The sequence below is a fragment of the Pristis pectinata genome, chromosome 29, assembly GCF_009764475.1.
Source record: "Pristis pectinata isolate sPriPec2 chromosome 29, sPriPec2.1.pri, whole genome shotgun sequence".
Classification (NCBI taxonomy): domain Eukaryota; kingdom Metazoa; phylum Chordata; class Chondrichthyes; order Rhinopristiformes; family Pristidae; genus Pristis; species Pristis pectinata.
The window spans coordinates 5921866-5949542 of NC_067433.1; the positions used below are offsets into that span (position 1 = coordinate 5921866).

Consider the following 27677-nt stretch of genomic DNA (forward strand, 5'->3'; position numbering starts at 1 on the left):
TAGTTTATTCCTCAACATTCCGCCTCACTGGTGTTCTCAGTCACTAACACTCTTTGCATAAGTCGTTTATTTTCATTCTTATGTCGCCTGCTTGTTATTTCTCCCCTTCTCCCGCGATTAATTCTCTTCCTCTGCACCCTTGAGCTCCCAGGATTTCAGTCGGGTGGATATCAGTGCTGGGTGTGTAAGCGATGGTTCACTCGTTCCAGCTCTGTTCTCTTCTCCCCCTCCCCACCCGTCACAGCTTCTCCAAGCCAACCCTTGTCCCTTTCAAAGTCTCATGTCCGCACCAGAGACTGCAGCTGCTCCCGTCGGCAGTGTACTTTTTAAAGCAACGCGTGTCAGAGTCGCCTCCTGATCAGTTACACCGGCAGGTTTGCGTCATCTCATCGGTTGTGATTCTTAAATCTAATTTTCGATTGTTGGTGAAGTTTGGGCGTGTTTAGAATTTATTTCGTGAAAATAATGCAGTTGACAAGGAAGGATTCAGAATTGATTCGGAGAAGTCTTTTTTTTGTTCAAAACAAAACCAATATCGATGCATTTTGTTCAATTTGAATCCTAACCCCCGGCAAAGTAGAAAAAAGAATCAAGAGGTAACCGAGGATGCTCTCAACAACTGATGTAAAAAATAGCTTCTCACACTGGGAACGGAGGAGCCGGCTGCTGAAGTGTCTCACCGCAAAATCTCCCTCTTATTTTAATTTCAAAAATCAAACATCCGACGGGACATCTCAAAGAAGAGCTGGAAGTTGGAACTTGCTGAGCCTGTGTCTTTAAACCTCTCAGGTTGGTGGAGCATGTCACTGATACACACACCCCCTTCCCAAATCTAAAAGCAGGAGAGCAACCAATCGCAGCTCTCGCTGTTTGAGCAGCCCGCTCCTGCACATCGTCCTGTGGATAAAAACAGGCGGAAGTTTGCGTTCTATGTACGATCTGAATTGAACTGCTTTTGAGAAAAGGTCCGATTTATACTCACTGGCATAGAAAGAGCCAAAGAGACTGGGCGTTAACTGGATTACAGATATGAGTGGATTCGAACTGGCAGCAGGTAAATCATTACAGCGTCCCTTTCAAAGCTGGCAAATCACCAGAACGGAGATGCGTCTGATTAACTTTAAAGGCGATTTGATGGGGGAAATAATGCAAAAGTAACATTGCATTAATAGTCAATAGCAAACACCCGCAATAATCAGCGAGATCTATTGTTTAAAAATGTTAGTTTATAGGCAGGACTCGAATGGCTGCAATGGTGTGAGAGGGGAGGCGGGTCGGCGAAAGGGAACGCAAGAAGAGGCTTATTAAATGATCTGTATATCAGATGATTCACTCTTACGTACCCTCTGCTTTTTGTTCCATCTACAGATTTATAGAGTGTAACTGCACTTTGTTCTTCAGACGCCACTGTTGGGTCCCTGGATCCACTGGATACCCAAGAGAGCCTGTTAAGGAGGATAGAAACTCGCCGACCCTGTTTTGTAGGCACGTCTCTCCTTGTGTTATCTGCTCGGAGGACAGCGTCCAAACCATCTTCACCTTGACAGAGTAGCAAGGAATGTCCCATAGCACAGGACGATCAGGTATCTCACCGCCCTGCTTTAAACTCAATGTGTTCGCATGAGGTTCACCAAAGGCCCACACTCCTTGGCGGTTCCCAGTTCACTTCTTCTACGTTGCTCTAATGCAGTGGGTTACAGATGGATATCCAGCAGCACAGTACGGAAAGAACATTCCCCATGGCGTCTGAAAAGAATTAGTGATTTAAATGAGAGATTCTATTATAAAGCAACCAGTTAATGCTGATAGATTTATTTATTCATGACTTGTGGCGTTTACCCAGATTCAGCTCTTCTGGGGTTCAGAGGGAGTAATATTTGGGCAGCTTATTTGCAGTCAGTGTAAGGGAGAATTGTTTTTAAATAAGGTACACTTGTTTCGGACGCTTGACGCCCCGAATGTTATCGTGCTACAGTAAGATACAGGGTGGATCTGACTGACAGATCCTACAATGAGACACAAGGAGAGTTTTTCTCTGAAAACCAGCACTTTAAATGACGCCCACTGGTAATAGTGTGATTATAATCAGCCACGGAATGAGCTTACCTCTGGTACATTTGTGTAATAATTTTGGCACATTCAGTTACAAGATCAGACTACTGTGATACAAATGTGATTTTCAAAAAATATATATAATCAATTTAGCGGGTAAGATTGGCCCTGGCACATGTCTAATAATTTTATTACAGTCAAGTACGGTTCTAGCTTTACCTTATTATAATGTGTATTTTCTGTATTACAATCAGATACATAGTCAAATGACAGCTACATGTGTGTAATTTTTTATTACAATTAGTTACAGGATCTGATTGACTCTGGCGTAATAATGTGTTTTATTACACTCAGGCACACGGTGAGATTGACTCAGACACGTGTGTAATTTCTCTTATTTCGGTCAGATACAGGATGAGATTGACCAAGGTACATGTGCGTAATAATTTTATTACAATCAGGTCAAACTTGAGATTGCGACAGGAGCATGTCTGTAACAATTTTAGGAATCAGGCACAGGGCAAGATTGACGCTGGTACTGGGGCGTAATGATTTCGGGCAGGTACAGGGTGAGATTCACTCAACTATAAGTGTGCAGTAATGTTATTGTAAGTGACTCAGATATTAGAGTGTAGTAATTTTAATAGACAAACCTGAGATAAGATGTGCGCGATGGTAAATCGGGTTTAGTTAATTTGCACACATATGCTCAGTCTGGACCATTTTGGAGTCAGGTGATTTAGTTCACATTGGCAAGGGAAGTTTACCTTGTTGAGTTCCTGTTGGTGAACTCTACATTCTTGCATAAGTCTTAAATGAAGTCGAAATTCCCTAGCAGAGTGTAAACTGAAGTACAGATTTAAAACAACGCATATGTCTTTCGGTTGAGTCCTGAATTTCAGCTTCGTGTGTGTGTGTGTGTGTGTGTGTGTGTGTGTGTGTGTGTTTTGGGGTGAGAGTGGGTCTCTGTTAAATCTAATTAGTTACATTGAATTAAATCGGAGTTGTATGAAAGGCTCGTCCGATCTCCACCTTCCCCCAGTGTTGTTTCGGTCTGTGTAATATTCAAGCTGTTTACCTGGATAACACCATAAACAAAATTACTCCTTGCTGTGTAGATTGAGCCCAGACTTCTTGTTGAGATTGTAACTTTATCGAAGTTCTGGAAATGGCCTGCCCTTAGGAAGGGGCAAAGCATAAAATCCGCTCTTTTTGTTTTCCAACTATTTCGAAACTCCGTTTACTCTCTGTTTATGTGACTGATTTGCTGGTAAATTATACTTAAAACCGTTGCCTATCGCATGGTAAACGGCGGTATGTCGCCGCTTGTAATTATGAAATTCTTGTAAATCCTTGACTACGAAGGTGCATTCGAAACCAGACTGAAACCTCGGGTGCATCGGAAAACAAGAACCAAGTAGCGGGCGCAGGGGCTGGAAGAATTTGTACCAATTTAACTCCCTTTTATCATTGATGATAAAGAATTTCATTTTAAAGGGGAACGAAATATTAGAAAACAACCTCTTCACCGACTCTAGTGAGAGTTCCCGAGACTACACGTTAACATTTACAGAGCAGTTGATAACTTAAACCTGTCCTATCCTAGGGTTATCTGTGAGTCTGCCCACCATGAGAAAGGCTGTGCCTCTGTGAGGATCGAATAGAATAGTCTGTTTAAATCGGATTTGAAGTTGCGTTAAAGGCAGACTGATGCTTCAGATGACGTCCGCAGGATATGTTCTGTTCTCTCCAGGCACGATTTGTTTAAGTGATCTATAATGGGAGTAAAAATAAGCGGAGCCGCAGGGGAGATGAGTCCTAGAGCCCTTCTTCCAGCAGATTAAACAGGTTTCCCTTCCTGTCCCTCTGCTATTCACATTCAGACCATACTGGCAATACTGGCATCCGAAGGCGCTACACAGACAAAGCCAGAACGGAACAGGTGAAGCAGGGAAGAGCTGAGATCTGATAGGGAATGGAGGAATAAATCCGGTTTTGGAAAATGAATGTTGCAAATGCGTTCACACCAACAACAGTCGAAAGTGCGTACATAACACAGATTAAGGTTGATTTATTAAATGCTGCCACTCACACAGTAGATGAGTGATATTACACGGGACTGACTCAGTCAATGTTAAACTGAATACATGAAATTTAATTAACGATTTTATATTTCAATATAAAGTGCTTAAATCTAGTTAAATTTTGATAGATTTCCCCAATTATTGGCAGAAATACCAACCGACTTGGTCTTTTTAATTTTTTTAAAAAGATCCACTTTTAAAAGATCCAAAGCTTGTCAAGACTTTGGTGTTCTATTCGGGCCAAAATCAAACTCAGCTGGGAGGGTTGGTATGAGCGGCGTTCTACGGAGCCCAGTCCCGTCGAAGTACTGTAGCACGGCACTTTATCCTGAAGTATCACTTCTAAATTCTACAAGTAATTCTCAGCGGCGGGAATGCAGTGTTCCCGGCCCGAACGGGAACTGCTCACTCTCACTTGACGTTACTTAGAGGGGCCTTCCTTATTTTCGTCACTTGCCAGTTCATTTGTTACAGGTTTGTAGAATTCGACGAGGGAAATCAGTGGGAACGTTGGTAGAAATATTCCAGTTTATCGGGTGAAATATTTCGTCCAAAGCGGGATATTTTGTTTGTTGAGAAGCGGTAACTGATATGAAATCTCCGATAGACAGACGGAGCTGGTAGTCCAGGTATGTGCACTGCAAGTACCGCTCAGAACAGAAATCGAATTAACAGCATCCATTTTCAGTATGTTCCCAACTGCTGTTCCTGTTTTCCCTGCAGGTTAAGCCGACTGATTCAGGTTCCAAGAGCTGGAAATCTCTCCCGGACAGCCAGCTGTAATTAATGTGAATTTTTAAGTACATTTTCATAATTGCAAAATGGTTTGATTTTTTAAAAAAAATGTGGGTCTCTGCTGGCGGATTGGATGAGTGGACTGAGTGAGTGAGAAAGGTTCTTGCTGCGGTTTACTTGAACCCTGGCAGGCTGATGGATGGAGGGTCGCCGAGCGGCGATTCCCTAACACATTCCGCCGCCGCATCTGAGCGCCGCTGCAAACTCTGGCACAGGCGGTGTGTGTGCGTGTGTGTATGTGTGTGCGTGTGTGTGTGTGTGTGTGTCTGTGTGTGTGTGTGCGCGCAGAGTTCATTGCAAATAGCAGTTGCTTCAAGAAAGTGACAGTGATTGATCATCACCCTCGGCCTAGGCTTTATTTCCCCATTTCAACCTGACGCTCTATATTACATATATTAAAAAAACCCTTCTGTTTACAAAATCTAATTCAACTGGCAATTATCATTCACCCAATTCACTCGCATTTAACTCCAAATTCAAGCGGGTTTATAATGAGGACACTGACCTTGTAGCCGTTCCCGCGAATTTTTAAATTTGCAGTCTGGATGGGTGTAAAGTCCCCGTTTCTAAAGGAGAGGAGGAGAAATTGTGGATGTTACTGATACAGTAACTCAGGTTAGTTTATTGTCATATACAATAACTTAAACATGACATCACGAATCTAGGAGAAACCGTGAGATACAGAACTAGAGGTTGGAATTGCACCCGAAAGATGCTGGGAGTTTTGGACGTGTCACTCGACACCCGGGGGGAGTTTGTTTCCGACCTCTTCTCGGGAAGGGAAACTAACGGGAGTATTTACAGCACACTTTGTGTTTGGACATCAGTACGTTATTACAGCTCATCTCTGGGCTTTGCTTTGATCAGAGCGGAAGTTTGCCGCTTGGAAAGTTGAACTGGCTCCAGGTGTCAGGCAACGAGCAACAAGTTTAGCTGCTCCAGGAGCACTGCTCTCCCGACAGCCTGCTGCCAGCTCCCGGATTCGGGAACCCCTACACTCGCAGTGCCGACGTGGGACAGGAGGGCCGCTAAGAATTTGTGTCCTTTGCTGTAAATATTCAGTTTTATTTTCAACGACTTTAGTCACGGACAAATTTATCTGATGAAAACCTACCTGTGAGACAATCTCCGGCCCTCTCGCTAGGAAGTTAGTTTACTTGCGTTTTTATTCCGGAAAATCAATATGGAAACAGACATCGTTTATTAACATTGACCAGCTTATTAATATTAAACGAGAGTTGATGTTCTAACACTGACCCGCCGTTAGCTCCTATATAAAGGCAATTTAATCTATCGACATAGTTTAAATTTAATTACAAATTTAATCCCGAATATGCAGAGTTACTGAGAATCGTTTACGTCACCAAAAATAGATTCCAGCAATACAATTTATAAAATAATTCACTCCTTCCTCATCTCCAATCCTTGCTACTAGTTTGGGAAGGAAATATTTCCTGCAAGGTTAACTGAAAACGGTGCAAATATCAGTGGTTTGTGGAGTGTGTAATAGAACTTGCCGACTACACTTGGATTGAATGTGGGAAACGAAACGAAAAGTGCAAGCTTGTGATATCTCTCCTGCAATCTGTTCAGAGTTTTCATTTCATTTTGAGCTTAGCTTCATGAAGGCAGGGGTACCGCGTGAATAAGTGTGCACCGGCAAAAGCAAACCTCACAGTTGATCGCAATGTGAAACATACACGGAATAGAAAGAATAAAGGATCAAAGAGCAAGGGAAGAGAGAGAACGGCTTGGGGTTCACTGTTGCTTTGGAGTTAAAGCGAGTCCCCAGCGTGACCGGTCCTGTTCTCCCAGTATCCAAATATTCTTTCCTTGTTGTGCGGCTTTGGAACTGCCACCTGTTCCCCCTTGGGCGTGCGTTCTCGGCCGATGCACCGCGCTCTCCATGACTTAAAACACGAACTTTTTGATTTATAATCTAAACCTAATATACAGGGGTTCGTACCTGAAAGAGGAAAGTTGTTAATAATTGTGCCGAGACTCTTTCGCTTCCAGTTCCACACCACTAATCCGTCGTAAACTCTTTTTAAAAGGGAGAGGCGGCAGTATTTAACCTTCTCATTTTAAGGAATTCTGTTCGGAGTAAAGAAAATCCCATTTGGGAAGTTGTCCCCGTGTGTGGCAGTCACATCAGACAGCTTTACCAAGAAAGCAGTAATAGTGAACGAGGAGCAACAAATAAAATTGTTGGAGGAACTTAGCGGATCGGGCAGCATCTGTGGAGGGAAATGCACAGTCGACATTTCGGGTTGAGACCCTCCATCAGGACCCGTTTCCCTCATTTCGCTCCACAGATGCTGCCTGATCGGCTAAGTTCCTCCAACGTTTTGTGTGTTGCTCCAGATTACAGCATCCGTAGTCTCTTGCGTCTCCAATAGGGATTGGGGAGCCCTTTGGCTAACGTTTGGAGGGGGTTACTCACACCCGGTCAGGATACCACTCAGAGAAAGAAATCGGCCGGGTACCACACACACATACAAAGCCATGGTTCCTATCCAAACCCCCAGGGCAGAAGCAATGACAACAGAGTTGCCCGCGATCACCGCGTGGATTCATCAATGAATCGAACGACAGGCGATTCCTAATTTTAAGCAAATGGGAAGCAAGGGGGGTGGGGGGAGTTGTGTGTAGGTTGACATCAAGCAGATGGAGCAGGTGTGTGGGGTTGGGACAGAGGTCTGTCCAGCGCTGGCCACCGCCTCTGGCTCTTTATTCACACCGGCTCCTGTTGCGTTGCCCCCGGGGCTCTGGCCTTTCCGGCAGCCCTCTGATTTCTCGAGCTTGCGACGAAGCAGAAAGACAAGTATCAGGTCAACGCAGCCTTTATTTTCGTTTAATTTCCGCAGCGCGATTGAAATGGAAATTAAGAGGCGAGCCGCGCTAGAATGGGTTAACGAGGCCGCGGCGGTGGGGCAGTGAAGCAGAGAGGCAGCAGATCTATCAAAGAGAGGGTAATTAGAAACAAAAACCCCGGCGGGGTGGGGATGCAGGCCGAGGGGAACCGGGAGGTGGACAGAAATAGTGGCAGAGATGTAGTCGATGGAACAGGGAGCGAGGGACACAGGGTCAGCCAAAGAGAAGGGCAGAGAAAGTGGGCATTAAAGGCAACTTGGAAATGAGGCGTGGATAAACAAGCAGGAAAAATAAACCCAAACAGGAGGGGAATAGAAAGGAAAATGCATGTAATAAGAGGCCTCTTTTCATGCTGTGTAACTCTAGGACCCTGCTGGATGGGCGGTAAACAGAATTATGTCACTATGTAACAAAAAAGACTCGCCGTGATCCTGGCGATGTTCAGAAACAGTTACCCAAGCAGTCCCACTCTCCTAAGATACCTCTATGACCCCGCAGTGTTTTCTCCGCTCCCCCTCCCAATTCTTGGAAGTGATAATTAAACCTGCTCCCTCACCCTTACGGGAGATCAGAACAGTTTGCTGTGTACATCTGGGCCCGTTTCTTTTGCCACACATCCTACATATGTGTCCTCTGACGATCCCTTCTATTCTCCCGGAAACAAATTCTCCTTGCTTTCCCCATCAAACTCTAAAGGAATTTCAACACTTGCGCTAAATTTTTCTTTAATTGTCTCCACTCCCGTGACAAGGGAATTTTCGTAAACTTTTCATTCGATTCAGAACCACGGCAGGTTCATGGATGTCTGGGTCTTTGTATTTTTATTTCATTTGATTAGTCTTTCATACGGTTGCAACAGTAAAATGGAAATTTGGCAGCGATAGAACAGGGAACTGTACAGCACAGGCCCTTCGGCCCACCATATCTGTGCCGACCATGATGCCAAATTAAACGAAACCCTATCTGCCTGCACAAGATCCATATCCACAACCCTAACGATGTTTCCATTTCCTCCAGGATTTAAACTGAATGTGCAATAGCCTTCTAATTGCGGATTTAAGGCTCGCCTCAACTATGGAACAATAATATCTTTATTTTCTTTTGAGAATGAGGTTGAGGGAAAAAATAAGCCAGCTTTTGCACAGGATTAATAATTCTGTATTTCCAGATTTTGATCATTTTAAAAATACTCCGACAAACTGATATCTTCCAGTGAGTTGCCTGCCTAAGGTTACGGGCCAGTTCACAGTTTGGGATAGCTTGCAATGGCACAGGGATAACCCAATTTCATGGACCTTGTTCCAGGCCATAACCATCAAGCAATCAGCTAACCTTGATGGATGAGTACCTTTTAATAATGTGACTAATAAATTTAATGTAAATTATTTCACTCTCTCCTCTCTTTTTCTTCAATCCCCTCTCCTCCTAAAGTTCCTGACGTGCTGGTTCTGCAGAAACAGACCTTCAGTCGCTTGTCAAGTGACCGTTTACACATGTGAATTAATTTCTGAAAGCATCAGGGGCAAGTTCGAGCATGTCTCTCGGACAAGTGATCAGCATTAAATCCCATGGCTCAACTGATTTCTGCACCTGCCTCCTGACCCACGCACCACCCTCCCCTTCCAAGCCTGGAGATGGAGAGGACAATTGGAGTGGTCTTATTGAGACCAGCTAATTCAAAGTACTCTTCCAGGCTTGTATCTCTCAGTTCCCCGTGACCGCTGTGTTTGATGTGGTTTATTGGTTGACCTTGGCACAGATAGGAATTCTATTACCGGACCTACAATGTTCTAGATTATAATGTAAAACAAATAAATAATACCTAGAATAGCCAGATAGGGTTGTAGCAAACACTTAAATAAACATACAATGAATAAACACTTTGTTGAGAAATAAAAGTGCATTTTCAATTAAAGATGGTGTTAAGAACAGGAGTAGTCCTGAGGATTGGGAGAGTTATGGAGCCTTGCAAAGGATGACAAAAGATTGATACAATGGGAGTAAATCCAATATGAGAATAAACTTGCCAGGAAAAATACATTCTACAAATATATAAAAAGACAGCAGCAAAAGTAAATATGGATCTCTTAAGAGACAAAAATATAATGAGGAATAAGGAAATTACTGAGATGTTAATGAAATATTTTATATAAGTTATTGCAGTGGAATATATATTGAATAGTTTCCTGGTACTATAAAATGGACTCTTGACCTTACAATCTACCTCATCAGGGCCTTGCACCTTATTGTCTGCCTGCACTGCACTTTCTCTGTAACTGTAACACTTTATTCTGCATTCTGTTATTGTTTTCCCTTGTACTACCTCAATACACTTTGTAATGAATTGATCAGTATGAACAGTATGCAAGACAAGTTTTTCACTGTACCTCAGTATATGTGATAATAATAAACCAATTTACCAATTTAAACGTAGCAAAAATAGTGGGAAACCTACAATGAAACCACAGTGAGTAATTTAAAGTAATATTAACAAAGAGAAAGCAATGAAATAATTATGTGATTAAAAGAAGACAAATCAAATGCTGATGTCCTAGATCCAAGGGTTGTAAAAAAAAGTCTGTAGGAGAAATGGTGGTTACAGTAGGAGTAATCTCATAATTATTTTTAGTGGATTCCAATCCTACTGGATTGGAAGGTATTACATTTTCTACCACGATTCAAGAAATGAGGGAGAGAGAAAATACTGAACTACAGATCAGTTGGCCTGATATCAGTTGTGAAAATGCTGCAATCAATTATTAACGAAGGGGAGGGGCAACAAGACATTTAGGGAATCATTACATGATCAGGCAGCATGGTTTTATAAAAGGAAAAAGGTATTTCTAATAGATCTAATAGAGCTTTATTAAAGATATAACAGGATTGATAAGTGGATGTACATTTTCAAAAGGTATTCATTAAGGTGCCAAACAAAGGTTGTTACATAAAATAAGGACCCATGGGGGAGGACGGGTAATATAGTAATATGGATACAGTACTGGTAAAGGGACGGAAAACATAAAGTAGCACAAATGTATCATTTTCCAATTGGTAGATGAGTGGAGTGCCACAAGGGATAGTACTGGGTTAAAAACAGAAAATGCTAGAAATATCCACCAGGTCAGGCAGCATCCCTGAGAGAGAAATTGAGTTAATATTTCAGTCTGTGATGAGGGGTCATTTTTCTCTCTCCACAGATGCTGCCTGACCTGCTGAGCATTTCCAGCATTTCCTACTTTTATTTCAGATCTCTGCAGTTTTTTTTGCTTTCTAATTATTGCTGGTCCCTCAGCTACATATGATCTATATTAATAATTTCAATGAAAGGGCCAGGAAAACGAAGTGGGAAAGTAAGATATGAATAGTTGAGTGGGCAAAAAGATGGCAGATGAGTCATAATGTAGGAAATATGTGGTAATTAATTTTGTTGGAAATAGAAAAACACAATACTTTTTATACTGTGAAAAGGTAGTGAATAGGGATTTAGATAGTTCTTGTGAATGACACACAGAAAATTAATCTGAAAATCTGTCGGTATACCATGCAGTTTGGAAGGTAAATCATTACTTGGCCTTGGAATGCACTCTGGAATACAAGAGTTAGAAAGCCTTTTTGCAATTATGCAGGGCACTGGAGTGGGGCATGTCGTTTTGATCTTGGTGTCTATGGAAGGATATTCTTGTTTTCAATGCAGAACATAATAGACTCAGTCTTGGAATGAAGGACTGTCATCTGAGGTGTGATTTAGTAGGATCAGCTACTTGCTAGATTTAAGGAGAATGAGACTTGATCTCACTGAAATATAACATTCTGAAAGGGCTTGGGAGAGTGGAGGTGGAGAAATTGTTTCCTCAAATAAAGAATCTAGAATCAGTGGAATAATCTGAACATTGGGGCTCAGACATTTAGGACTGAGATGAAAAGAAACTTATTCATTCAAAATGTTTGTGATTTTTTGGAATTTTTTCCTCTAAGAAGGTTGAGGATGCTCAGTTACTCAGTATGTTCAAGACTAAGAACAAAAGTTTTTTGGACTCTTAAGATAATCAAGAGATATACTGTGGTTGTACATTAGAGCTAGAAAATCAGCCCTATGTATTAAGTGATAGAGCAAGTTTGAGAGGACACCTGGCCTCCACTAGCTTCTACTTCTTCTGTCACAGAATTCTACACCATGAAATAGTTGTAATCTGGGAAGTTTTTTTTGTTGCTGATGTGAAGATTGGTCCCAAATAAAGTGGAAATGCCTCATTAAAAGTGGATCATAGACTTCCAAGGTTTTTTTTACTGAAATGGAGCCTGGACTAATAATCAAATGTTATTATGGGATTTTGAATTCATTGTAAACAATGCAAATAAAAATATGGAGTACTGAGATTGCCATAGAAGTGTAAGATGGGAAGGAAAACCACACAGTTTTAGAAGAAGTTAAAATTAATTACTGGTCAGTGCTAGGCTCAGTAACAGACAGATTTGGCCTTAGTGTCTTAGGGAGAGGAAAAAAATCAAGTTACCTGCTGCTGACATGGGTGACCTATGTTAGATCCTCATGCTGCATGCAGTGTTTGAAATTATCTCTCTCTGGATCTAGTGTTAGGACTAAGCTCTGATGCCTCCTTATATAATCAAGTATCCTTTTGACACTCAGTACATAGGTTCAAATATGAAGAATGAGCACTTGGAATTGAACCACAGACAGTGTTAACAGCATTAGTGTTGGGGGAGAGGACTAATGAAAAGGGATCTCTAGAAATATGTTCTAAAAGTTGCTCAAGATCACACAGGACGTAGAATACATGAGCCTCTGCTACCTGTACTGATGTCTGTACTGTTGAGAGAAAGTTTTTGTCAAGCCCTGTTTAACATACATGTCCAGCTGGAAAATGGTTCCATTTCTTCATCTGTGCTTTCTCAAGAGAAAAAGGGATGAAATTCCTGTATGAATAGAAATTGATATCCTGCATATATAATAACCTCCTAACGAATTATTGCTTTGAAAAATGGGATTTCTGGAATGGAGTTTTGTTGCTTTAGGGTTGTCTCTTCTGCAACCCTCAAATAGACAATCTGCCCCTTAAAGCCCATTGAGCTCCTTTTTGTTTCTGATTGCACTTCCTACTTTTTGCTTGGCTTGGAGATCTTGAAATGGACTATTCTTAATCTTGGATAAATAAATTGTCAAAGCCAGATGAATAATGTTGAGGTGAAAATTTGATTCGAATTACACAAGGCTTGAAAGACCATTAGGCATACTCCTATTCATAATGTAAACACTAAGATTTGTTAATAGTGATGAGATCACATTATTTTTAATAAGGGCATACAGCCATTCCAATTGATCAATCTAGAGAGATCTTGATATTACACAACTGTAATAATCAATTATTTCTTAAATGATTCAATAGTTCGTGCTTCCATTATGATATCTGGAACTTTATACTATAGATGATAGTCCATTCTTTGAAGATATTATTACTGATACCTCTCTTAGACTTAGAACAGTACAGCACAGAACAGGCCCTTCGGCCCACAATGTTGTGCCGACATTGCTTATCCCTCCTACCGACAGAATGCCCATATCCCTCCCATTTTCCTCTCATTCATGTGCCCATCCAAGCCCCTCTTGAAAGCACCCAATGAATTTGCCTCCACCACCCTATCAGGCAATGCATTCCAGGCATTCACCACTCTGAGTAAAAAACTTACCCCTCATGTCTCTTCTGAACCTACTCCCTCTCACCTTAAATGCGTGCCCTCTGGTATTGGATCGCTCAATAATGGGAAAAAGATATTGCTTGTCCACCCTATCTATGCCCTCATCATTTTATACACTTCCAACAGATCACCCCTCAGCCTCCGCCACTCCAGAGTTTAAGTATGTTTCTTTATTTTGAACTAGTACTCAATTAATATTCCATTAGTTTTTTTAAATAACATTAGCAACCTTATAAATCACAAATGGATAAATGGATGTTTAGTTTCGAGGCTGAAAAACCTGTCATTCCTCAGAAAACATTTAACTGTCTCTCCTGCTGCCAGGTAATCAGTTCTTGCGCACTGTAAAGTTTGATTGTAATCTCCTCTAACTTACATTCTATAGTTTTGCCTTTGTCATTCAGTGTCAAATTAGCTTTGTTGATTGTTTTGCTCGTTGTTTGGACTTTTTGAACATACCATCTACTAGATCTCTTAAAACTCTATCAGCTTCGTCTTTAATCAACTCAACAGTGATGTTTGTCTGCCATCTGTTTTCTTCCCTAGATGTACTACTTTACTGTTTTCTGCATTAAATTCCGACTATTACCTTTTTGTCCATTAACATACTTGGTTCAACTGTGAATTGCATCCTGCAATTCCACTGAGTTACTGGTTTATATATTTTAAAAAACAATATGTAAAGTTGACAAATTTGCATTGAGGTTCTGTACATTACAAACAATAGCATTGTCTCAGCATGCAGCCTTGAAGCACTCCCTTACCCCTCTAAAATCCCCACCTCCCCAACAATCTCACATAAATACCAAATGTATCGTCATCTTCAGCTACTTTATTATCCAAGTCACTATGAATCCCTGAATTTGTTTATTTATTAAAAACCTTACTACAACTGAAAAGCAAACAGTTGCAGATGCTTAAAATCTGAAATATAAATAGAAAATGCTGGAAAATCTCAGCAGGTCAGGCAGTTCTGATGAAAGGTCAACCACCTGAAATGTTAACTCGGTTTCCCTTTCCACAGATGCTCTATTTCCAGCATTTCCCGCTTTTATTATGTGTTTGCCACAGGCCGTTTAGTTTGTTACTTTCACAAACAGGCAGGATCTTCAGCTTCTATTGTGATATCTGGGACCATAGACTGGCATATATTCAGGGTGGTCTTGGGAAACCTCAAAATTGGGTCAAGGCACCATAAAATTTCATGGCATAAGGTCAAACAAAGAAACTTCCTGGTGATTATCACAAGTTCATCAGTCCCACTGTCACAATTAGGATTCTCTCCTTTGCATTACATAGCACTATGACAACGTCATTGATTCAGAAGCCCTAATCAGACATCCAGGAGTTGCTCTGGGTCTTGAGCAGCTGCAGCAGAATTATATTCTGACATAAATTCATTTTAGTCCAGTATCCCCCTCAACCCTATCAGTAGCATCTAGCTAGAGAGAAGAATACCAGCAACAGTATACTTACAAATGAATTGTCAATCCACTGAAGTTAGAATATAGGACTACATGTGTGCTAAACATTGGAAGCAGCATGTGAGTTCCACAATCAAGACTCTGCAGTCCTGTCACATCCAGTCTTGAATGCCAGTGGGCAATTAAACAGTTAAAGGCAAAAAGAAGCTCCAAGGAAATCTCCATCTTCAATGAATGGAAATGACAGCATCCTTCAGGCAGAAGTGTTGAATGGATCATCCACCACAGCCCTTTCCTTAGGTCCCCACCATTAGAGAAGGCAGTATTCATCCAATTTGATTTCCTGCATGTGATATATAGAAATGGCTGAGAGCACTGGATAGAAGAATGTTTATGGGATCTGACAACATCCCACCTGAAGACATGCCCAGAACTAGCTGTACCTCTAACCAAGCTGTTCCAGTTACTGGTTACACTGGCATTCATCCAACAACGGGAAAATTGCCCAAATGCTTTTTGTTTATAAAGCAGGAAAAAAACAAATCTGCAAATTACCTCCTCATGACTCTACTGTCAGTCATTAGCGAAGGGAAAGAAGGTGTCATTGCTGGTTCTATCAAGCAGCATCTACTCAACAATAACCTGTTCACTCAAGCTCACTTTGGGTTCCATTGGGATTACTCAGCTCTCCAGGCCTTTTCACTGTCTTGGTCCAATGGAGAGTGTTGAATTCCAGAGGAGAGCTGAAGAGTGACTGGCCTTGACAATGACAATTGACATCAAGGTGGCATCAGTGTCTTTTCAAAAACTTAAGTCAATAAGAAAGAAGGGAAAACTCTCCACTGGCTGGAGTCATATCTTGTACAAAGAGAGAAAGTTAAGGTCTTGGAAGTCAATTATCTGAGCCTCAGTTCATTGCTGCAGGAGATCCTCAAGGTATTGGCTTAGGCCTAATTACCTTTAGTTGCTCCTTCCCCTAAGGTTAGAAGTGGGGAATTTTGCTGATAATTGCCATATATTCATTTCCATTCGTAACTCCTAAGATAAAGATGCAGTTTGTGCCTGCACATAGAAATTCTCGCTCAATGCTCAGGAATGGGCTGATAAGTGGCAAGTGACATTCGCACCCACAAGTGCCAGGAAATGACCACTTTCAACAATATGATCTAACCATCCCCCTTCAACACTCAATAGCAGTTACACTGCTGACCTCCCCACCATCAACACTGTTTAGATCACCATTGACCAGGAACTTAAATGGACCAGATAAGAAAATACAGTGGCCACAGGAGGAGATGATAGGTATATGTCCCGTGATGTGTATCTCACTTTCTAATTTCCCAAAACTTATCAACCATCTCAAAGGCACCTGTCAGGAGTGTAAGCTGGTACTCTCCATTTCCCTGGATAAGTGCAACTCCAGCAAGACTCAGTAAGCTCATCTACTCAGGACAGAACAGCCTGCTCAATTGACACCTGATCCAACACCCTGAGTAACCAATGTTGAAATCAAAATATTGCAGTATTTTGTTGTTTTATTCTTTCCTCATCTTGTCTGAAATAATTTCTGTCTGCCATCTGAAGCCTTGGTGTTACGTAGTTACTATTTTACAATATACCTCTTATTTTTTTCCTGCTTCTTCCAATAGAGCTTCCTACAAGTGTTTTTATACTACCATCTGGGTGATCTCTTTTCTTTAGCAGACAATGAGACTTCAGAGTTGTTACTTGTCACTTGTTTCAAATGCTACAGAAAATATGGTGTCATCACATTCCTTTTCTCCACACCATGAACCTCCAGCCCGCAGCACTCAGTACATCATCAGTCTCCAGTCTTTGGGCAATGCACACTGCTTGTACTTGTGGGGTCTGTGGTTGAATGAATACTTCTGCAAACTTTGATCAAGTTGTTTGGAAAGAAGATGTAGATTGTCTGAGATGACTACATCATCATTTTCCAAGCATTGGACTGAGGGGATGGGACTTAACTGAGAAACAAATTTTAATTAGTTTTACAGGTGTACACTCTGAATGATGCGTGAGAGAGGGTTAATGGCAAAAGCAGTTTGCAGGGAAATGACGCCGATTACTATTTACTTACTTTCTGAGATCCGAGATGACCCCAAAACCCTTCAGTTTTATATACGGAAGATTTCAGAACAATTTGGAAATTCACTGCACTACTTGAAAGATTCACATATACTGGGAATGTAGAAGGTGTCACAGAAACAATGAGTTTGGGAGTGTTCATTTTTACACTGTGATTATGGGAGGAATTACTGGAACACTGGGTTTATTGGGAAGGTCATGCTACAGAATTGAATATTTTTCATTTCAGTTGACCAGTTTTGGGATCTAGCAAAGTTCTCATTAAAGTGATGGATAGTGTTGTTGGGATTGCTATCAAACTACACACACACAAATGCTGGAGGAACTCAGCAGGTCAGGCAGCATCTAGGGAGAGAAATAAACAAGTGGACGTTTTAGGTCGAGACCCTTCATCAAGACTGGAAAGGAAGAGGGCAGAAGTCAGAATAAGAAGGTCAGGGGAGGGGGAGGAGCACACGCAGGCAGGTGATAGGTGAGTCCAGGTGAGGGGGGAGGTAGATGGGTGGAGGAGGGGGGAGATGTAAGAAGCTGAGAGGTGAGGGGTAGAAGAGGCAAAAGGCTGAAGAAGAAGGAATCCAGTAGGAGAGGGCAGTGGACCATGGAATAAAGGGAAGGAGGTGGGGAATAGATGGACAAGTCATGAGGGTGGGGGGAAGGGGGCCACAGGAATTGCTATCAAGCTGCCCTTATTAATCAATTTCCTGGACTCCGAGAGGTCTTTGGTTTTGCCAGGACCACCAGGCTGTCTTGATCCAATCATTGGTCCAAAGAAGTGAATTCTAGAGGTGAGGTGTGAGTAAGTGCCCTTGAGGTCAAAGCAGCATTTGACTGAGCACTGCGTTAAGGAATTCTGGTAAAACTGAAGCTAATGTGCACCAAGGGGAAGACACTCCAATGGTTGGAGTCGTACCTTGCACAAGGGAAGATGGTGTGGTTGTCTGAGGTTAATCATCCAGGTCTCAGGAAGTCATTGCACAGGTTCCTCAGGGCAGTGTTCTAAACTTAATCAGCTTCAGCTGCTTCATCAATGACCTGAACTGAACTGCCAAACTCCATAAATCTAAGCTTCGCTGCCTTGTGATCTGCTGGGGATGAAGTGTCCAAGAAAGAAAGATTGTAGCTGAGTGTGTCATGGGGAGTTTTGGTGAGGGGGGGAGGGAGGCGAGAGACAGAGACATAAGAAAGAGATGGGGAGAGAGAGGAAGAATGCAAGAGGGGGAATGGGAGAGAGAAAGGCAGAGAGAGGACAGAGGGAGGGTTAAGGGAGTCAAGAGACAGAAAGAGCAAAGGGAGAGTGAGAGAAAGTGTCACACCATGAAAGTCCATGTGTCTCAATAGGTCTGTGGAATACAGAAAATGATAATTTTTTTTTACAAAACTAAAGCATAGATTTGTTTATTCTGCATTCATTAATGCTCAAAATTTAATAATACTCTAGTTATTTGATTGTCATTTTAGTTACTTTCTGCAGTCAAGAAGTTCCAAGTACTGGAGAATAATTTAGGAAGCACTGCATTAGAGACACTGTAAAACTCTCTCTCCAACTTGTGCCTTAGCTCCAGTCTCAGAAGAGTGCATTTGATTTCCAGAGACATTCTCCATTTCCTAACCGTTCATCCTATACGCTCTTTCTAATTATACCAATTAGTATTGGAGTCATGTAATTTTTCATGGACGCTGCGTTTTGAGTAGGACTTGAATTGTACATGTACTGGTGTGAATGTGTAGACCTCACTTAATTGAATGGAAATGCTGGAAAACGCATATTAGGAACCACTCAACTTTGGCATAACAAATCTCCAAAGTAACACTTTAAATTTTTATTTATGCCTTGGGATTTCCTGAAAATGATTAACTTATAAATCATTCTGATGTTTCTTAAAATTCACAGCAACTCTGAGGAAAATTTTAGATATCAGACTTTGTGCTCCTGGTTGGGAGCATGGGTACATGAAACACACATTGGAAAATTACCCTCACTGAATGTATACATTTGCTAAGTTATGGGGCATGTAGGTTTTAGCCATTAGTACTGTCTATAATCATTAACAAAACGTTTTGTCAAGAGTACTGGATCATATCTTCCAATGTGATGTCTGCCCATCACTCACCACTTGAGCTCTCAAGATAGTTCTGGAGCGTGGCGACTCTTTGCAAGATCTATTCATTACCAATTATGGCTGCAATGGCATTGTTCGACAATCATCGTGGGACCTTACCGAACTCTTCCCAGGATCTCACTCAGCCAGTGGCCTCCTGCCACTGAGAGATCCCGTGGAGTTGGATCATTAAGTGTCAGGGTTCAGTGCTGAAATAAGGCTGAGAGATTTAACACCAAATAGTATCTGGAGGGATCAGCCTCACTGCCAAGCAGGCAGTCAGAAGGTTGGGTATTCATTATTTGTGGAGGAATTTTGCCTAACCTTCTGACCTGAGGGTAATGCTACAGCTGTGGCTGCCTGTGTGGACTGGAGGATCTGGCTCATCATCACTTGTTATGCTGAAATTGAAATCAGAGCGTGGAGTTTCAACAGGGAACAATGAATACTTTGGAATGAGCTGCATGGCTATAATCTGCTGAATCACAAACACAGGGATCAGATGACAACTTCTAGCTTCTGGCATGCTGCTATTTTTATGATGTTTACTTTTTCAATTATTAATGGGGATTTGATTGATACTTTTAAACCTGGTTTCACCCTCTCTGCCTGGCAACAATTGGCATCAACAATTGGTGGGATGTGGTCCCTAATGCCACACCTCATAAGGTCACTTATAACACATGAGCCCACGATGGCAGGTTATTCAGTTATTCTGACAGATGAACCCAATCTCATCTCCACCCGAAGTCACTCTCAGGATTAGGATGTTGCATCTTTTGCTCTTGTCCAGGTGCAATCTGGTAACGGCACAGACTGAAATGGAAGCTAAGGATTTCTTGTCCATATGCCTAAATTAACCAACTGAGTCACCAATACAAACTCTTTAAGCTGTGTTTATCTAAGCAACACTACACATGTTGTTTACTGAAATAATACTCAGAAATTATTGTTGAGTTGATACTCAGAGGGTATAGATTTAATGTGATTGGTAAAAGAATCAGAATCAATGTGTAAAAGATCCTTTTAATGCAATGACAGAGGAGGACTTGATTGGGTGATGGAAATAGGTTCAGTGATGGCTTTCATAAAAGAAATGGTTAAAATACTTGAAAGATAAAATAAAATGTGAAGAAAGAATGAGATGGTGGCGTTAACCGGATTGTGTTTTGAAACAGCCAGCACAAGTGCAATGGCCCAGTGACTGCCCAGTTTCGTTATGTACAAAGTGTAAGGTTTCAGTTGTGGTTCATCTCTGAGTAAAATAGTTATGGGTTTAAGTAATACTTCAGAAACCTGAACATAAAAATCAGGCTGACAATATCGTGCAGAACTAAATGAGTACCACATTGTTGGAGGTGGCATCTTTCAGATGTTTTTGGAATCTGTAATCTAAGGTCATTACAGATCTGTAATCTAAATGATCATTCAGCACTAATCTGGAGAAGGGTTATCCTGGATAATATGTATATCACTCAACTAATGTCATTAAAACAGATTGTCTAGTCATTATCAAAATGCTTATTGTGGGACCTGGCTGTTTATAAATTGTCTAGTATGTTTCTGACATTATCAGTGACCAGATTTTGAAATTACTTTATTAACTATAAAAAGCTTTGGGTTTTTGGAAGATGTGAAAGGTGCAACCTTCTTATTTTCAATAATGATGAGCATAAATAAAAATAAAATTCAGAGTGCCAAGCAACACACCAATTATTCAATTTAAGCACACTTGTTGATCCATCCATTTTGATTGTAGCTTTAACAAATAAACTTGGAGTATTTAACCATCCGTGGCTGACAATTGCTACATTAGAAATAGGGCTGGTCCTGCTTTCTCTATTGGAGTCAGTTCATGAGTGTTAATTGCCTATGTTCCTGCAGTCCTGGACTCACATACTGTCTGTAAAGAGTATGTTGTGAACTGACTACATTTTGAAATGTTCAGACCAGTTGGTTGTGACTTGACCCTTTTTGTGGCAAGTTGCAACAAACATTAATTCTCCTTTCACTTCCCAATAGAGTCCTGGGACAGGGGGATTGTCCTAGGAGGAGAGATTAATCATATTAGGCATGTACTCTCTAGACTTAGAAGATTGAGAGGTGCTTCCATTGAAATATACAAAATAAAATCTACAGAGCTTAAATTTGTTTCCCTTTCTACAGTGTCTAGAACCAGGGAATCACTTATTTACACAATAAGGGGTTTGTCATTCAGGCCTGAGATGAGGAGAAATTTCTTCATCCAGAGAAAACTTCGTACATCTGTACCCTAGAGGATTGTGGAGGCTCAGTCATTCTGTGTATTTGTGACAGAGATTGATAGATCTTTAGATATTAAGGGATTCAAGGGTTAGTGCAGGAAAGTAGTGACAAGTAAAAGCTCAGACCTGATCTTATCGAATAGTGCAGCAATACAAGAGCCATCTACTTCACAACAACTTATCATTACTGTTTCTTTGCTTCCAGTGATTAAATCCTTTAACTAAACTGGTTTTACTTTCTTAAAGGTTTCGCTTGGATTAATTAAAAAGTGTTGAGAAATTAAAAAATACATAATACAATATAAAGGAGAAAATATGCTCCACATGGTTTAGGTGGTAAATCAACTGCCTGCTGTACGCTCAACCAATTGATTTGAAGATCTTTATTTCCATTCCAGTTGCTGCTGAGGTAGCTGATCACAGCCAAGGCTGAATTTAAGCACCTTAATTACCTCAGATTGGCACTGAGTTAGGGATGGGGAAAAAGGCAGCCAGGCTTTCTGTTCCTGTTCGCTGTCCAACTACTTGCCCTGAGAAAGCATGCTCAATGGATAAAAGTTGTTTTGGACTTTCTATGGTCCAAGAGTAAACCAACCCTCCCTGCCTATGTTCACAAATAAATAACAACTACTTACGTAAGGTCCTGTACAACTTCTAGCACTGTGGAACTTGTAGATCCATATTGATAAACCAATAAGATGTGCGACAGATGAGGTAAAGTCATGCAATGAGTGGTGCTCAGTTCTTTGCTAACTCCCAATATATTGTTATGTGTTTTTTTTTAGGTTGTTTCCCTCCCAAAGATAACTTTAAAACTTCCATGCCATAACAGGCAACCAATTTACTATGTGAGCCCAAATACATTTTCCAAAAACATGTTTTTGTCAATTTATCTTCCTTTGTTTAATTGACAATGTTGTTACCTCCATGCTGCTGGTGCATGTCAGGCATTATTAACATTTTCTTGTCCCATCTCTGATAGAAATGTCGAACCTCCATGGAAATGGGCAACATAAAAAAATTGTCCTGTTCAGAATTCCTGTAGCAAGCACTGAACTGAACAATTAGCTTATTTTATGGGTATTGACATATATGATGCACCTCAAACATTTATATAGAAAATTGTCATGGTAGATTGAATCCTTCCTTACCGACAGGTTTCAGACTACAATTTTATTTACATTTGTTCATTCCTAGGGAGGTCAGCTTTTATTGAGAATCTATCGTTTCCTTTGAAATGGTGGAGGTGAATCGCCTCCTTGAACCATTGCAGTCCTTATGGTGAATGTGTTCCCATAGTGCTGTTGGAAAGAGTTCCAGGAGTTTGATTCAGTGATAATAAAGGAATGGCAATATATTTTCAAGTCAGGATGGTACACAAATTTGGTGGTATTTATATATACTTATTGTCCTCGTCTTTCCTAGCAGTAGAGAATACGAGTTTGGGAGACGCTGTCAGAGTAACTGCAGTGCATTTTGTAGATGGTACACTTTGCAGTCATTGTGTATCAATGGTGGAGGGAATGAATAGTTAGGGTGGTGGATGGATGTAAATGAAGCAGACTGCTTTGACTTGGATGGTGTCAACATTCTGGAGTGTCATTGAAGTTTATTTATCCAGGCAAATGGAAAGTATTCCATCACATCCCAGACCTAAAAACAGTTGATGGTGAAAAAGCTTTGCATTTTAGGAGGTGAGGCACTCACCACAGGATACACAATCTCTGAGCTGTTCTTGTAGCCACAGTATTTATTTGTCTGATCCAGCTGAGTTTCTGCTCAATGGTGACCTTCAATATGTTGACAGTGGGTGTCTCAGTGATGGTTGTGCCACTGAATACCAAGGGTAGGTGATTAGAATCTCTCTTGTTGGATATAGTCATTGCCTGGGACATTTGTGGCAGCAATGTTACTTGTCACCTATTAGCCCATACTTGAATGTTGCATGGAGGTTCAACATTGAGTGTTGTCTATTAATTGAAGTAAAAAAACTACAACTGCTGGAAATTTGAAACAAAAAATTAAAATGCCAGGAACACTCAGTATATGGAGGGAAAAACAGTCAATATTTCAGGTTAGCTACCCTCCATCAGAACTGGAAAGGTGAGAAACAAGTGGGTTTTAAGTTACGAAGATTAGGCAGGGAGAGAAAGAAGGCATGACTGTAATTGGTTAGAAACCAAGGTTGTCTAGATAATGATTACTTTTTGTATGACAGACAGAAAAGAAGTAATGAGCATGCTGGAGCTGTGAGATGCAGTTGATAGAAATCTGAAACAAAAAAAACGATGCTGGGAGTACCCAGGACATCATGCAGCATCCATGAGAGAGAAAGATACAGGTGCATGATCCTACATCAGAGCTGGCCGGATCAGATACAGACTGGAAAGACAGGTTATCTGAAATTACTGAATTCAGTATTGAGTCCTGAGGGATGCAACATGCTTGGATGTAATGCAGAGCATCTCCATTCAGTCCACAAGAATCACCCTGACCTTCCAGTCAATTGTAATTTTTACACTCTACCCCACTACCACTTGAACCTCTTTGGCCTCATACACTGATCCACCAAAGCCCAACATAAGCTTGGGAACCAGCATCTCATTTTCTGTTAGGCATGTTGCAGTTCTCGGGACTCAATATTGACACAGGTAATCAGCCTTTCATCCACCTGTAGTTATACTAGAGAAACAAAGGACTGCAGATGCTGGAATCTAGAAGAAAAACACTGTGATGCTGGAGGAACTCAGCAGGCCAGGCAGCATCCGTGGAGAAAAGGAGTTCTGAAGAAGAGTCCTGACCCAGAACCTTCACTGCCTGCTTTTCTCCACGGATGCTGCCTGGCCTGCTGTGTTCCTTCAGCATCATAGTGTTTTTCACCTGTAGTTATAATTCAATTTGTCTCTGCATATTCGCTACCTGACCTGCTAGGTATTCCCAGAATTCTCTTTTATTTCTGCATTTCACAGTTCCAACCTGTTAAGTTTCTTTTCTCTTACTAATCACTGGCAGCAAAAGTAATTGTTTCCTGGACAACCTTATCACAGATATCCCCTCTGTTTTCTCCATCCCTCCCCTTCTCTGCAACTTAAAAATACTTGCTTTCTCTTTTTCCAGTACTAGCCAGGGTCATTGACCGGAAACACTGACTTTCCTTCTCTCTCCACTGATGCAGCCTGATCTGCTAAGTGTTTCTGAGATTTTTTTTTATTTATTTGGATACTAACGTTCTCTGCTTCATTTGCTGAGGAGTTGCGAATGGTTTTGAACATTGTGCAATCATCAGTGAACATCCTTATCTCTGACCTTATGATGGAAGGAAGGTCATTGATGAAGCAGCTGAAGCTGGCCTAGGAAACTACCCTGTAGAACCCTGAAATGTCCTGGGGTTGGGATGATTGACCTCCAACACCACAAACATCTTCCTTTGTGTGAGGTCTGTCTCCAAAAATTTTTTTCCCTTGATGCCTATTGACTTCAGTCTTACCAAAACTCTGTGATACCACAGTCAGTCAAAGGTGCCATGAAGACAAGGGCAATTACTCCTACCTCACCTTGAGAATTCAGCTCTTTGGTCTATGTTTGGACCAAGGCTGTGATGAGGACTGGAACTGAGTAGTCTTGCTGAAATCCAAACTGGGCATCAATGAGTAGTTCATTTCTGAGTTAGTGCTGCTGGATAGGACTATTGATGATTGAGAGTAGACTGACTGGGAAGTAATCAGCCAGATTTTACTTGTACTGCTTTTTGTGGACATAACTGGGCAAATTTCCTCATTATCAGATTCAGGTTGATGTAGCTGTACTAGAACAGATTGGCTAGAGAAGTAGTTAGGTGTTCACTCGGGATGTTGTCTAGTCCCATAGCCTTGAAATCACATGTAGTGAATCAGATTGGCTGAAGACTGGCTTCTGTCATGGTAGAGATCTCAGGAGAAGCTGAGATGGAATGCTTTAACCTTATATTTGGTACTCGCTTGCTATGTCCCCCCATCGTTGAGGATAGAGTTGTTCCTGGAACCCTCCCTCCCTGTTACTTGTTTAAGTGACCACCACCATTAATTAGATAAGGCAGAACTGCAGAACTTTGATCTGATCCACTGGCTGTGAGAGCATTTCGTATTTGTTTTAGCTGTTTATCATGTGTTGCAGATTCATCTGCTTGGCACCTCGATTTTAGGTATAAAAATCAAAAACGACAAATGCTAGAAATCTGAAATGAAGCAAAAAACGCTGGAAATGCTCAACAGGTCAGGCAACATCCATGGAAAGAGAAACAGAGTTTAATAATTCAGATTGAAGACATTGCTGAGTGTTTTAAGCATTTTCTGTTTTTGTTTCATTTTTAGTATGCGGCATATCCTTCTGTACTCTCTGAACCAGGGTTGAACTCCTGGCTTGCTAACGGTGGGGTGAGGGAATATGCTGAGCTATGAGGTTACAGATTTGTGGTGGTGTACATTTCTGCTGCTGATGGTCCACAGCACCTCATGGGTGCCCAATTTTATGCTGCAGATCTGTTCTAAGTCTATCCAATTTAGCACAATTGTGATGCCATAAAACAAAATTGAGGGTTTCCTCAGTGACAAGACAATAACTTTGTCTCCCACAAGAAGCATGTGATGACTATTCCTACCAATGCTATGTTGAACAAATGTATCTGCCACAGCTAGGTTGGTAAGGGCAAAGTCAAGTAAATTTATCCTTCTTCTTGATTCATTATCTGTCAGAGACCCACAAAAGGCAGCTATGTCCTTGAGGATTCAGCCAACTTGGGTCAGTTGTAGTGCTACCAAGCTACTTTTGGTGGATGGACACTTAAGTCCCCCATCCATAGTACATTCTGTGCTCTTGCTATGTAACAGGCAAGAATACTGGTTTATCAGCTGATGGAGGATAGTGGACGACAGGAAGGGGAGGCATCCTTTCCCATACAACCCAATGCTGTAGGACTTCATGAGATCTGGACTCAATGCTGAGGACTCCAAAGGCAACAGATAATAAAGTTGTTAAAATTTTTATCTACAACAAGGAAGTCGATGCAACTTCCAGAAAATGCCTAAATGTGGTTGAGGTGGACACTAAACTGCAAATAGGTGCAATTCCTTTTTGAACTATGAACCCACTATTGACATCCAAAAGAAAAAGCATTTAACTTGCATGGTTCCTGCAGTGGGAACTTGTAAAGAGAAGCTGGCTCCATCCAACTAGGTGAGACTCTGGGAGAAGGCAGAGTGGGACAAAGATGCCAGAAGTATCTCTGCTCACAAAACAGCAGAAAAAAAACCCTCCCTGGTTTATCCAACTGTCACAAGATCACAAGACAAAGTAGCAGAAGTAGGCCATTCGGCCCATCGAGTCTGCTCCGCTACCTCACCATGAGCTAAACTATTCCCATCTAGCCCCAATTCCCAGCCTTTTCCCCATATCCCTTGATACCTTGACTAATTAGATACCTATCAATCTCCCCCTTAAACACCCCCAATGATCGGGCCTCCACAGCTGTACGTGGCAACGAATTCCATAGACCCACGACCCTCTGGCTAAAGAAATTTCTTCTCATTTCTGTTCTATGTCAAAAGAAGAAAAGCCCCAACTGCTGAAAAAGACATCTGAAGCTGAAAAAACTAAATATGTTCTGAATGTCTCTAAAACACGTATCAGCTATTAAAACCATTTAAACTATTAAAATAATTTAAAAACTATTAATGTTAAAAAAGCAAGTACCAAAAGCATGTATCTATAATAAATGAGGAGATTTTCCCTGTGTTAGGTTCAACCTTACGTTTAGTTGTTTGAGTGGATTCCCACCATAAGTTCTGAGGAACTGTCACACCACTTGCATTACCCCTTCTGAACTCCATGAGGGGTGTAGTACTGCAGCACAGTCATTAACATTACCATAAATCCAGGCCAGTATTAAGTGTCCCAGAGAAAATATATGCCACAGCTTATCCCCCTTCCATGCCAGAGAAGTATGTTTAACAGTAGGGAAACTACAAAGGGAGCAAATAATTGGAAAATTAATAGATGTGGTACAGAGAGGTAGCTAGGGCTGAGTCTGTGAGGTGGATTGAAGTAAAACAAAAAATGTTTTTAATGTAGTAAAACATAATTATTTGCTTCAAACCATAATTAAAAAAAAAGTACACTGGCCTTTCAGGAAGTGGGGTGGAGTATACGCCAAGAAAGCACACCAACGCCTCTACTTTCTCAGAAGGCAAAGGAAATTCAGCATGTCCTCGATAACCCTCACCAATT

The 27677-nt window shown here is 41.2% G+C and overlaps 1 protein-coding gene across 4 annotated transcripts in view; it reads left to right on the forward strand.

The window, feature by feature from the left end:
- The first annotated feature begins 318 nt into the window (after window positions 1–318).
- pax8 (paired box 8) overlaps window positions 319–27677 on the forward strand; it is a 55743-nt gene continuing 28384 nt past the window's right edge. For 2 of the 4 annotated variants that reach the window (XM_052040807.1, XM_052040806.1), the window contains exons 1-2: window positions 319–1054; window positions 1369–1583. In XM_052040807.1, the coding sequence (XP_051896767.1) occupies window positions 1559–1583 (25 nt within the window). In that variant the 5' untranslated portion in view covers window positions 319–1054; window positions 1369–1558. Of the gene's footprint in view, window positions 1055–1368; window positions 1584–4053; window positions 4095–4610; window positions 4766–27677 lie in introns of those variants that run through there. The other 2 variants (XM_052040808.1, XM_052040809.1) reach the window with 2 other exon arrangements.